At 39.3% G+C, this 13,885-nt stretch overlaps 2 protein-coding genes across 22 annotated transcripts in view; both read left to right on the forward strand.

Moving 5' to 3' along the window:
- Window positions 1-5,153, forward strand: part of RSBN1 (round spermatid basic protein 1) — a 51,140-nt gene extending 45,987 nt beyond the window's left edge. The window contains exon 7 of the mRNA XM_054463611.2: window positions 533-5,153. Within this exon, the coding sequence (XP_054319586.1) occupies window positions 533-1,006 (474 nt within the window). The 3' untranslated portion in view covers window positions 1,007-5,153. The remainder of the gene's footprint in view (window positions 1-532) is intronic.
- Window positions 5,154-7,429: 2,276 nt separating this feature from the next.
- The window catches only part of PHTF1 (putative homeodomain transcription factor 1), a 129,143-nt gene continuing 122,687 nt past the window's right edge, over window positions 7,430-13,885 (forward strand). For 7 of the 21 annotated variants that reach the window (XR_010123761.1, XR_008495750.2, XM_063651855.1 and 4 more), the window contains exons 1-3: window positions 7,557-7,950; window positions 8,120-8,309; window positions 9,252-9,308. Coding sequence is in view for 11 of the 21 variants with exons in the window: in XM_054463657.2 (XP_054319632.1) it covers window positions 8,265-8,309; window positions 9,252-9,308 (102 nt within the window). In the remaining 10 variants the exon portion in view is untranslated. Of the gene's footprint in view, window positions 7,951-8,119; window positions 8,310-9,251; window positions 9,309-13,885 lie in introns of all 21 variants that reach the window. The other 14 variants (XR_008495748.1, XM_054463649.2, XM_054463673.2 and 11 more) reach the window with 7 other exon arrangements.

A 13,885-nucleotide genomic window follows, 5' to 3' on the forward strand; every position in this document is an offset into this window, starting at 1 on the left:
TTAAAGACTGGGGTGGGGGTGGTGCTGAAAATCATTTAAACAGAGCTTCCCAAGCAGAATGCTTGAAATCCTTTCAATCTTTGGGATACCAGGTGGGCGTGGGATGGTTAGAGGTCCCAGGTGGCTCAGTTATGGCCATGAGCTGTCTCACTTGTTAACCCCATTGCACTGTGTCCCCTCAACTGCAAAAGGCTGAAAGACACACTAAAAGAAAAGAAAACATGTTGCCTTTATGTTTGGTAAAGAATATTGATACTTAGTCGTACTTTGAAATACTTAAATAATTCTCTAGGCCATTCTGATTTTAACCTGTACTTTGTTACTAAAGAGGTAGTAAAATAGGAGGAAAATAATTTCCCAAGCATTACAAGAATTTTTAGAAAGTTACCTATCATTTAGTGTTGCTTAATTTTAATTTGATTGTTGTTATAACACATTTTGTTTCTACTGTTTTCCTTTGCTAATTATAATATTTCATTTGACTAAATTATTAGATATTTTAAAGTCTCACATAACTTTTTTCTTTCTTCAGTGCGTACAGTGGGTAGATGAAGCTAAACTAAACCAAATGAGGCGGGAAGGCATTCGTTATGCTAGAATTCAGCTTTGCGACAATGATATCTACTTCATCCCTAGAAATGTCATTCATCAGTTCAAAACAGTTTCGGCAGTGTGCAGCTTAGCCTGGCATATAAGGCTTAAACAGTACCACCCTGTTGTGGAAGCCACTCAAAACACAGAAAGCAATTCTAACATGGACTGTGGTTTAACTGGAAAGCGAGAATTAGAAGTTGACTCCCAATGTGTGAGGATAAAAACTGAATCTGAAGAAACATGCACAGAGATTCAGCTGTTGACAACTGCTTCATCATCCTTCCCACCTGCATCAGAACTTAATCTACAGCAAGATCAGAAGACTCAGCCTATTCCAGTTTTAAAAGTGGAAAGTAGACTGGACTCTGACCAGCAACACAATCTGCAAGAACATTCAACCACTTCTGTGTGATATGTACATATTCAAACACATTTTTTAACTTTTTTAAATTTTGATGTGAAGTTATAGTTTTATAACTGGCTTAAGTTAAGTTTTATTGGAGAAATCTTGCCTATAATTCTATAAAGAGAAATGACATTCCACAAATGTCAAGCATATCTTTTTTACACAGATTATGCAAAGTTAAGAGTTGTATCTTATCCCGTTAGTACAGTATGTAATAGTGGGTCTGCTGCTACTTTCTGTTTTAAGGTGTGAGGTAACAATTCAATCTCTTCTTCAAATCAAAATGAGAATTCTCTGGAATAACAGATTCTTATTTGGTAAATTATTCACTTCCCTTAATTTTATCTTGCCTTGTCTCTTGCCATATTTGCTGTTTTTATAGATAAATAAGATTTATGGTTTAGTACTTGTGTCTTTATGGCACAGGTTCAGTTTCTACAGTGAAAATGGCATAGGTTGCAGGAAAGAATTTCTGCATCTGGTACATGGGCAAGTCAGTTATTTAGTTCTAACCACAAATAACAAGTAGTTTCCAAGGAAATTTCAGTGGCTCTCTGGTTTCTTAACAAAAGAGAAAGCACAGCACTTTCTGATCCAAACTGTCTTTTTTTTGTATCTGTTATTTAAAGCCCAGTGGATATTTCAATTAAAAAAAAATCTAAAGATGAATAGTCCTTGGTCATTCATTATCCATGGCTCATTAATCTCTTCTAGAATATATGCTAACTATGGAAGATATTTTGGGTAAAAGAGATAATGTTGACATGATACTCTATTGTTCTGCTTCCTGGCATCCTCACATTTTGTGGGGATAATTTTGCTTCCTAAACTGATCACAACTATTAAACTTAGAGAATAATAATAGTCTTTCTGATGAGGCTGCCATATTTTGAGCATCAATCTTATGATAAACTATTCTTGTCACTTGGCATCAACCTCTTCATGATAAATATCTACTACTGAGACACTTCAATTCACAGTTTTAACTGGTGAATACCTGGGTTTATTTACTATTACTCTGTGTTGCTATTTTCTAAGAAAGAATACAGCACTAGACTTCATCCTAGAGTTTCAGGTAGGCTAATGCTTAGTGCCTGAGTATTTAAATCTTCTTTTCAAACAGGCACAGTTCACATTGCTAGTATGGTCCTAACTTTTGTTATTTTAGAATGTTAACATGATTCACATTATACTTTCTCTTAGTTAATAATACAGTAGGCCTTTTGTTTATTAATGGAAGAGTACTCCCCACACCTAAGACCAGATTCTTGTATCTCCCTGGTTACAGTGCAATTTGGAGATTTTTTTTTTTCCTGGATGGTAAGATTTGAAATATTTACATTAACATAGGCAAAAAAAAAAAAAAAATACAAGATGCTGCTTTATTATGTCTGTCACCATGAAAACTTAGCTGCATCTTTTGAAATATCAAATATGAATTTTCTCTAAAATATTCTGAAATAGGTTAAATCTTATATAAATATTACTTTGTGCAATATTGTTGTGTAGTTAAATGCATATTAGCAAAGTATAGAGGTCACTGTGTAAACCGATAGAAAAGTAACCATCAGCAAATACTGCAGTGATTAGTTAGAATCTGTATTATTCCTTATATATATGTATATGTATGTATTCTCTGTTACAAAGGATGAAGACAAATAGGGATACATTTCAATGTAAACCATTTATGAATTTGGAAGTGATGTTGGCTTTAGTTATCTTTGTAAATAAGGTAATTAGAATGGTATGAAAGGTAATGTGATTATTGCAGGGGTGTTTTTAAATCTTGGGTATAAATTCTAGGGTAAATTCCAGTTTATCCAGACTAGTTTTTAACGGGACCTGCCTTTGAGGGTGTTTTTTGTTATTTTGTTGGGAAGGGGTTTAATCACAAAGTGTGTGGGTTTGGGTTATTTCTTGTTTTTATTTTTCTGTCCAGAAGAGCTTTACCAGGCTGTGCAAAGTAAAATTCTTCTCAGGCAACATTTGCTTTTAAAAATAATCATGAAGAGAAGGCTGTTAAAGCAAAAAATTTTTTTTTTTTTTTAATTTTTTCTTGTCTTCCAAGATCCGATTTCCCCATCTCCCACTTGCCATCCAGCAGATGCCATCTGTCATCCAAGCTGGTCATTGCTAATAAACAAGGAGACTGTCTCCTGACAGCCAGCACTATGTATTATCACTCAGGAACCAGCGGATCTGCAAAGACCTACAATCAAAAGCAAATCCCCATTTTCCTTTTATAAAACATTCTACCCTCACCTCCAATATAAACACATTAAAAGAGTACAATAAAAATGTTTAAAATCATGTACTAATAAATTCATTGTATGTTAGAATTACAATAGAATGAAAAGAAACATTTAGCTAGTAACGTATCTGAAAACTGAATGTCCTATGTGAGTATTAGATTTTAATAGCATGCTTTAAAGACTGATGAGTATAAAAGCAGAAGTTTTGCGTTTTTTACTGCTTTCAAAGCTGTATCCTAGTTTAGTGATACAAATGATTGCAATTTTTCTAAATCATTAAATTATTTGGTTTGGTGGAGTGAGGCATGGAGCAATCTGGAGTCTTCTGATTTGTTAAAGTACTGATGGCAGTGAAGTTGTAACTGAAATTTAAGCTGATCTTCCTTTTTGGTATATTATCCGTTGTGCCAGCTCTTGAGATTACTTGCACAATGTGGCTATAAGTTTTAATATTTTGTGGAGCAGAGGGATGGTTTTTAAATGTGCTTATGGAAAGGACCCAATAAATGAATATTCCTAACTTAGTAAAGTAGAATAATTTCATGGTATTCATTAAACAGGATGAAAGTCTTCCTCTTGCCCCAGAAGTAATTCTCTATACCAAGATATGCTAGGAGTAGGATGATGATTCAAAGCAGTAACCCAAATTCATAAAGCAATAATAATAAAAACCTACATAGTATGTTCTCTCCTCCAAAGTTTAACTCTAAAAATTGATTCCTAGGTTTAATTGTACCTTTAATTTGCTTATTCAGTACTTAGAATTTGTTTAACTGGTACTTTTATTATTTTTTAGTGAAAGACTTTTGAAAAGTGCCCTTTCCCCTTAAGAGGCAGTTGGAATACCAGTTGACTAATATTAAAAGCTCTTGTAGGGGGAAAAAGGAGCTTATTAAAGTTCTTTACTAAACTTTGGGAAAAGATGTCTTGCATCAGTCTTACTAGGCATAAAAGTCACACTTAATGACTGGAAAAAACTTGCTTATTGCCTTTCCCTATATAAATATTAATTGTCTAGAATGAAAGCTAATATAGGAACAAGACTCCCAAATCCATGAAAACCCTTAGTGAATATATTCTTAATCATTAATATTAGCCCATTATATTTTCATCTGTATTTGCCATAAAAAATTTATTTGCATTTATGCCTTTAGGGTAATTTTGTATCTTTCTAATCTGTTTTATCATTGCTACAGGTTTTTAAAAACCTTTCACTAGCTAGCACATGCCAGAGGTTCACATCTGTGCTGTTTTGTTTTTCAAACAGGTTGTAGCTGTATTTATTGGCCATGCAAGTAGAGGAAATGCACAGTACAAATGTTTTTCTTTAGCACGTAAGGGACCTATCCTTGTCTTGAAAGTTTGTTGCTTTAAAAGCAAGTATCTCTCCATAAATATTATGGCCTTCCATTTTCTTCATACATTTTTTAGGATCCACTTGTGCATGTAGTTGAGACCACTGTCTCTTAAAATATAGCACTTTTCAATTCTCTCTAAAGAAATACTTATGTACTACTATCACATGTTGTAAATTTTCATGTAATAGTGTTTTCTGTGACTAAACTCCATTTTGATTGGCAGCTAAGACTTTTTTTCCTGTGGCTTTTATTTATCTAAGAGGTCTTTGCATATAGATGAAATGTATATTTGCCTGGCGGACTATTTGCGTTGTGTGGCCTTAGTTTGTTTATTGACATTAACGAGTGTTTTAAAAAGGTTTTTAATGAATAGTCTTAAATCTAAATTTGTGTGAATAATCCTTTTAACACAGTGCTTTTTTGTAGCTGTCTAAGTGTGTTAAATTGTTAAGCTATTTCTTTGTAAAATAGGACAATGGAATGCATAGTTTTTTTTTTTCCTGTAAAGTATTTTTTTAATAAAAAAAGTCTGATTTGTCCTTTAACTGGTGTTTCATCACAAAATGCATAGCATATGTGAGTTCTAAATACCTGGAACCTGTTTTTAGAGGACGAATCCCTCACCTACTGTATCCCCTACTACAAAAAAAATTTTTAGAAAATCTTATGACTTCTTTCCTAAAGATGTCTGGGGAAAATTCCATCCATATTGAGATGCAATTAGTTTGGGGGAAGAAGAAAAAATACACTTGACATTTGTTTTAGTTATGCCTCTTAATTGCTTAAATTGGTGTGTATCTACTTAAAAGAGGACAGTCTTAAATTTTTATTCCGGTGATGTGGATTTTCTTGAAAGTGCATTGAGTATTAATGAAGATGGTGTATAGACTTTTATGTCATTGATGTATTAATGCGACACAACAAAATGGATTTCTTTCCTCATCAGTTTTTGTGTGAACTTATCTTTAATTGAGGTACCTGTCCTAAGCCTTTGGTTCTGTCTAGGAAAGGAAAAGAAAGGGACTTCACATTTTTTGAGTAACTGTGATGGGCCAGGCAGTTTATATGAGGGTTTCTCATTTAATCTTCACATTCTTAAGAAGGTAACTATCTCCATAATACAGGTGAGAAAACAGGCTTGTTAGTTGAATAAATTGCTTAAGATCACAGATTATTGGTTGGGAGCAAGGATTCAGACCTTGTTCGCTGGTAGCCTTAGGAAGCACTGAATAGTTTCCAACAGGGCACCTGTAAAATGGTTTGCTACTTACCACTATTCTCTAATACTTCTTACCTGATTCAGTTCCTCCACACACTCCCCGAAAATCTTCTGTGTGCCAAACAGTGAAGTAAAGTACTTTTGCTATTAATGTAATTGAGGTTAAATATTTAGGTGTGCAAAATTCAACGTTTTTCACTTGTCATTTATCTCTTTTTTCAAGTTGGCCATTTGTCTTGAAGCCCAACAGAATTGTAATGTTTAGCACTAAGGAAAGGAAAAGCTGTCAAGAAGCAAAAGCAGAAGGAAACCACTGCCAATGTGTGCAATATAAAAATAAGGGTAAAATAATTTTTACTTTATTTGAGACAGGTCTCTGTTGCCTAGGTTGAAGTGCAGTGGTGCAATCATAGCTCACTACAGCCTCGAACTCGTGGACTCAGACGAGCCTCCCTCCTCAGTCTTCGAAGTAGCTGGGACTACAGGTGCGCGCCACCACCCCCGGCTAATTTTTTTTTTTTTAAGAGATGGGTTCTGACCATGTTGCTAAGGCTGGTCTCAAACTCCTGTGCTCAAGCTACATTTCCGCCTCGGCCTCCCAAAGCGCTCAGATTGCAGGCGTGAGCCACTGCGCCCAGGCTGGGTGAAATAATTTGTAAAACTTAGTCCTGTGGGAGTTATTTTAGCTTAGTCGATTTTCCTCATCAGTGAAATGGGATAACTTCCACCTGGTGCCCACTCAATAGATGATAAGAAATAATGTCTGCAAAACATTGAGTACCGCGCCTCTTAGGCTTTCTTAAGTGGAAGCTATCATCTGTCATTAGCTTTCTCTGACCCAGATGCTACACGCTGTGGGCCAGCAAGAACACGGCTTCAAATAAGGTGGGGAGAATGGCTGTAAGGGGACAGTGTTCCATTAATGGCCCCCCCCAAAAAAAAAAGCAGCCTAAAAATCCTTTTAACGTATCCTTAAATATTCACTTTAGGGTTCAACCTTTCTTTCCTTCTCCTGACCTCTGTAGGCCCTAATTAACCTGTTCCTGCCGCCACCTAACTTTACCCTATTTTGGAAAAAGCTGTGACTGCCCAATACTTGTTCCTCTTTTCCCCCTACACCTTTGAGCACTAGAAAGCTCCAGACCCAGAGCTGCTGAGGGGCGGGAGAGGAAGGGAGTCACTAAGCCGCAGCCTGGCCCTTCCTCCCAGGGCAGCGTAAATTCACGCAAACATTGATTCGTTCGCTCAACAAACATTGGGAACCTAAGTGCCAGGCTTGTGCCAGGCCCCAGTCTCTGACCTCATGGAGCCCACAGCCCACTGGGGAACAGAGATTAAGCCATGAAACACGAAAATGAGTGCCACAAAGACGTGAGCCGGGAGCTACCAGAGTATCAGGACCGACCTCCTTTAGACCGCTGGATGGGAGAGTCGTTTGTGAGGAAATGACTTTTAAGCTGAGGCCTGAAGGGTGATCTGAGGGAGCTGCTCTTGGCCATCGATCGCCGCGCGACTCCCCAGGTCCTCGGACCCGGAGCCTGGACCGAGGCTGGGCGGGAAGGCCCAGGCCAGGGGCGGAGCCACCTCGGCGGCGAAAGCCGGAAAGCGGAAGCCGAAGGCTGGCGCCCGGTGGTCGGCTGAGCAGCTCTAACCCAGATCTCAGGCGGCTGAGTCACTGCAGCCCGGCGCGGCCCGGAGAAGACGAGGGCAGCAGCCGCCGCCGCCTCCCGGGCTCCCGGGCTCTCGGGGTCCGGGGCCTTTGCACTTGTCTTTTCCAGCTGGGAACAAAGCCTTTTGCTGTTGCCGTGGCGACTGCAGGCCTTCACTTTTAATCCCCCTCATTTTCCAGTTCATTCTCTGCTTATTTTCTGGTCAGTCCGTGACCCTGTAGGCGGGCTTGGACCGGCGATCGATTTGCCGCCCTCAGGGCGCTGGGCGGCCGGCTGCCTCTGAGGCTGGGGCGGCCTCCGCGGTCTCCATGGTAACGGCCTCGCCGGCGTCTCCGCCTAGAGGGAAGATGCGGCTTGCCTGGCCCGCCGCCTCGCCCCCGGCCTCACGGTGGGACCCTGGGTACTGAGGACGAAGGTCCCCGGCGCCGGCCCGCGGGGCAACGGGCAATAGGTGAGAGCCGGACGCCGGCGAGCGAAGGAGGCGGGTGCCGGGCGACTCCAGCGGCCGCCCCTGCCCCTCCCCCGCACCCACGAACACGCTCGCCCGATATATTGCAGAGGCTTCTCCGGTCGCCGCTGCGCCAGTTTTTTTTGTTTGTTGTGTTTTCCCTGACAAACAGCTGGAGAAAGAGCAGCTCATGGAGAGGCTGAGAGAAGCGGTTTTCGCGTCCTACCCAAACTGGGAGAGTAACCTTCAGCAGCTGGACTCACCGATTGGTTTTCCTTCATTTTCAGTGAAATCCCATTCTCTGGCTGGAGACACAGATGGCCTCAAATGAGAGAGATGCTATATCGTGGTACCAAAAGAAGGTAATACCAATATATATATATATTTTTATTTGTAAAGCATTCTTCCTGCAAAAAGCTCCCACAAATAATATAATGTTACTTTCCCCCGAGTTTGGTAGTGCCAGGTGTTCATGTATACTTCAACATAAATGAAAAAAAAAAAAAGATGTACAAGGTCATTATGTCTTTTAAACCCGGTTCCAGGTCCCAGAATAAGGTTTACAAGCCACCTCCCTTCAGGCTGCATACACAATGCCACCGCAATGCTTTGAAAGTTTGCTTCTGATCAAACTGCTTAAAAACAAAAAAGACATGAAACCTGTATCTGCACAGCTCAGATACTATCAACAATCTTATTGAGCTGTTCCTTATCTTTTACTCCTCTCTAGTTTTTCTAGTGCTCTTTTCCTTAAGAAGTGGATTTTTTAAATTTTTTTTTGAGACGGGGTTTCGCTCTTGTTGCCCAGGCGGGAGGGCGATGGCGCGACCTCGGCTCACTGCAAGCTCCGCCTCCCGGGCTCAGCCTCTGGAGTAGCTGGGATCACAGGCGCCCACCACTACGCCCGGCTAATTTTTTGTATTTTAGTAGAGACGGAGTTTCACCATGTTGGTCAGGCTGGTCTCAAACTCCTGACCTCAGGTGATCCACCCACCTCCACCTCCCAAAGTGCTAGGATTACAGGCTTGCGCCACCATGCCCGCCCAAAAAATGGAAATATCTTTTAAGGTAATATTAATTTGAAATATTTTGGGCATTGCTTTTGAACTTACTTTTAGGTCCAGCTATTTTAGATTTTTGAAGGAAACAGTCCTTCGAAGTATTAATTTATTCTAACTCTTGAGAAGCACATTTTCCACATAGCATATTGATACTTAATAGGCTCATGACTTTTATGAGGCTTGACTTAATAATGTAAGGGTTTCCTTTGCATCGTTTAACTAATAGACTACTCCCTCTTTCAGATTGGAGCCTACGATCAGCAGATATGGGAAAAGTCAATCGAACAGACTCAGATTAAGGTAAATTGGTTTCTTTGATTCTGCCTATGTTTCACTGCATTAATATGAAGAGTGGAATTGTACTTACCTGGTAAACTGCATTTAACTACCAGTATGGCATTCTTTAATCTTTGAAGGTTATAAGAAAAGCAGTGCAAGCATAATGAGAAGTGACACTTGATTTTTGTCCTCACTATCAGGAAAACAGAAAGGAGTGAGTTGGTCTATGATGAATTAGAGAGCAAATGTCCCATATAAATAGGGCTGGGGTTACTTAGCTCTGGCTAGTTTTTACTACATGGCAGTGCAGGTCCAAATATTGCCAGAGTTTCAGATTTTTCAAGAGAAGCTGGAAATACACATTATTATATGAAATATATTGTACATTTTATGTCGGATTTTTAAGAGACTCTTCCTTCTCTTCATCCTCCTCCTCTGCAAGCCAAATAAAATCCATTTGTGGCCTGAATCCAGCCTATGGTCCGCCATTTTATTCAATCACTGGCTTAGAGTATGGGTTTTTGTTTGTTTGTTTGTTTTGTTTTGTTTTTGAGACAGAGTCTCACTCTGTCATCCAGGCTGGAGTGCAGTGGCGTGATCTCGGCCCACTGCAAGCTCTGCCTCCCGGGTTCACGCCATTTTCCTGCCTCAACCTCCAGAGTAGCTGGGACTACAGGCGCCCACCACCACGCCCAGCTAATTTTTTGTATTTTTAGTAGAGACGGGGTTTCACCGTGTTAGCCAGGATGGTCTCGATCTCCTGACCTTGTGATCTGCCCGCCTCGGCCTCCCAAAGTGCTGGGATTACAGGCGTGAGCCACCGCGCCCGGCCTAGAGTATGGTTTTAAGTTTTTCAGGTTCTTAAACTTTTTTCTACACAGCTCTTAGAACTGAGAGGATTCTTGTTTTATACTAACCAAGTGACCAAAAACTGTTATATAATTCAGAATGCCAGTTTATTAACTTATAATAGGGGAGGAGAGGGTTAAATTATCTTCTGATATTCCAAAGTCAGAGTTGTGGGGTTAAGCCATTTGGGGATGCTGGTACAAATTCGTCATGGAATGGTTGCTTGGTAACCAAATGTAATCGGATAGTCTTGAGATGTGGAAAAGCCTAAAGAACCATCCTTGGCCCTCAAAAGAATGTAACTCTCTGCGACTTTAATACTTACTTAAATCTTATGGATTCAGGGCCTCACTTCCTTGGAAAGTGCTGATAAATGCCAGCTGATTCTTGTTTTTGGATTATCTTTCAAAAAGTCTTGCAGCAGACTCTTCATTAATACTTAAAAAAACTGGGTGAATACAACTTAATATTATCTGTTCTATTAAATAGGCCAATCAATAGAAGCTACTTGAACGACAAGTAGCCGACTAACTTCACAATTTGGTATAGTCCTTGATTATTTATATTAGTGGGAGATGGGGTTAGGATGAATAAGTCCCCAGATTTTATTTTGTGATTCTCTAAAGCCTGTCCTGTTATTTTTTTGTGAGCTGTTAAACATCACTGATAGTAAGCATGGTATAATGGAAACAGCATAGAAGTGGAGTTTGATCTTGTTTTGTGATCTCTAGCCTTGTTATCTAACCTTCTTCCCCTAGCCAATTTAAAGATTTCCTTCACCCTTTTTTTTTTTTTTTTTGAGACAGAGTCTCACTCTGTCACCCTAGCTGGAGTGCAGTGGAGGGATCTCGGCTCACTGCCAGCTCCGCCTCCCGGGTTCACGCCATTCTCCTGCCTCAGCCTCTCGAGTAGTTGGGACTACAGGGGCCCGACACCATGCCCGGCTAATTTTTTGTATTTTTTTTTTTAGTAGAGACGGGGTTTCACCATGTTAGCCAGGATGGTCTCGATCTCCTGACCTCGTGATCCACCCGCCTCAGCCTCCCAAAGTGCTGGGATTATAGGCATGAGGCATGAGCTGCCGTGCCCTGCCTGATTTCCTTCACTCTTTTCCATGCCATTTAATGCATACCTTCCTTTTAGTGCATGATATCAAAGTTATTTGTTAACCTGTGTGTGTTCATAGGCCTTAAGCGTAGGAAGTGTGTTTGTTTCCTACTGTTAGAACATCTTGATTCATACTAGGAACTCTGTCTGTTTCTATAGTTAATTGAACCCTATCCATCATGCATATTTTTACTTATTGTTCTCTCATAGGGTAATCTACCTAACCACGCCTTAATGTATGCTTTTAAATTTAGCAGCAGTGGAAAGAATGAAATGTAAAATAACTATAAACATTTACTGAGCTTTCAGTGTGATAGTAGAAAGCTGAAAAAAAAAAATTACTCAGCTAATGTGCCACTCTTGTACTAGGTGCTGAGAATACAGTGAAAAAGATAGATGTGATTGTTGCCTTCATGGGTTTCACAGTCTGATAGTGATGGGAGAAAAGCCCAGATATCTTTTTAATATGCTAAAGTCTTAAACAAAAAATGGCCAAAGTATAGCATACAAAAAAATTAATGCTACATTTAAAAATACATTAACACAAGTACAATTTTTGGAAAACAAAAAATAAAAGAACAAATAAAAAAGCAAAAAAAATTTTTAAATAAAAATATTAACATCATATCAAAATACTGTTATATAATTTAAAATTATATGTAAAAGTATAATTCAGAATTAGATAAATTTTAAAAATCTTGGGTCATGAAAAATGGTATGAACTCTTCAATAAGCATTTATTGAACTACAATGTTTAAGGCATTTTGTTGGGTGCTGAGCACAAGAGGAAAAATATTAACAAACAGAAGTATAAGACTTGTTTAGAGGAAGAGCAAGTAAGTAGCCCAATATGATTGGAGAATAAGGTACATAGATGGAGTGATAGGCCATAAATCTATTTGGAGGTTACTTGACTGCTTTACTAAGAACTTTAGATACTATTCTGTAGAAAATTGAAAGGTTTTAATGGTTTTTGAGTAGAGGAGTCACATCATATCTGTGTTTTTGAAAGATAGAAATAAAAATATAGACATTATAATAAAATCTATGGAATATTTCCAGAGTAGTACTTATTATTCTCAATGTCTATATTAACAAAAAATGTCTAGTTTGACTAGGAAGGTTTACAATGAATCATATTAATATTGAAGAATCTAGAGAAAGAAAATAGTAATCAACCAAAGTAAAACAGGGAAAGAAATACCAAAAATAAAATGAAAGCATCCATTACATATTTATTTAACAAATATTTGTTGACTGCTTACCTACCATGTGGCAGACACTAGCTATGCCTACATAATGGTGAGTAAAAACTTTCAATCATTTTTTTTTTTTTTGAGACAGGGTCTGGCCCTGTTGCCCAAGTTGGAGTGCAGTGGCATGAACACAGCTCACTGCAGCCTCAACCTCCTGGGCTCAAGTGATTCTCCCACCTTAGCCTCCTAAGTAACTGAGACCACAGGCATGCACCAACAGGTTTGGATATTTTTTAAATTTTTGTAGAGACAAGGTCTTGCCATGTTGTCCAGGCTGGTCTCAAATTCCTGAGCTCAAGCAATGCTTCCACCTTGGCCTCTCAAAGTGCCAGGATTATAGGCGTGAGACCCTCTGCCCAGCCGTATTCAATATTTTTATTTTCATGGAATTTATGACAAAGTGGGTGAGAATAATAAAAATAATCCTTCTAATAAATGCAAATTACTTTATGGCAAATACTGAGAAGAGGGCTGTTTACGAGCCACTATACTTATAATAAGGGAAATAAATGAGCCTAGTTGCTGGGCATGGTGGCTCATGCCTGTAATCCTAGCACTTTGGGAGGCCAAAGTGGGAGGATCTTTTGAGGCCAGGGATTTGACACTAGTCCGGGCAACATAGGGAGACTCTGTCTCTACAAAAAATAAATTAGCTGGCCATGATGGCATCTGCCTGTGGTCCCAGGTACTCAGGAGACTGAGGTGAGAGGATTGCTTAGCCTGGAGGTCAAGATAACAGAGACCCTGCCTTTAAAAAAAAAGGCTGGGCACGGTGGCTCATGCCTGTAATCCTAGCAGGGAGGCCGAGGCAGGCAGATTGCATGAGCTCAGGAGTTCAAGACTAGCCTGGGCAACATGGTGAAACCCCTTCTCTGCTAAAAATACAAAAATTAGCTGGGCATGGTGACATGCACCTGTAGTCCCACCTACTCAGGGGGCTGAGGCAGGAGAATCGCTTGAGTGTGGGAGGCAGAGATCATGCATTGCACTCCAGCCTGGGCAACAAGAGCGAGACTCCATCTCAAAAAAAAAAAAAAAAAAAAAAAGAAGAACCTAGTTAAGAAGGTCAGATAAGCTTTTGCTAAGGAATTGATTAAAATGAGATCTGAAGCATGAGTAGCAGTTAATTAGGTCAAGAACAAATACACTAATTCTACACAAACTTTTTCAGAAAATAGAGAAGGAAATATACTTCTCAGCTCATTCTATGAGACTAGTATTACCCTGAAACTTAAACCAAAGACATCATAGGAACATTCATTATGAATGTATGTGTGAAAATCTTTAACAAGATATTAACAAAACCAATTCAACAACACGTAAAATGGCTTATCTACTGTGACCAAGTGGGAGTTATCCCAGGAATGCATTAATTTGAAAACAAAG

This window comes from Pongo pygmaeus, chromosome 1, assembly GCF_028885625.2.
Source record: "Pongo pygmaeus isolate AG05252 chromosome 1, NHGRI_mPonPyg2-v2.0_pri, whole genome shotgun sequence".
NCBI lineage: Eukaryota > Metazoa > Chordata > Mammalia > Primates > Hominidae > Pongo > Pongo pygmaeus.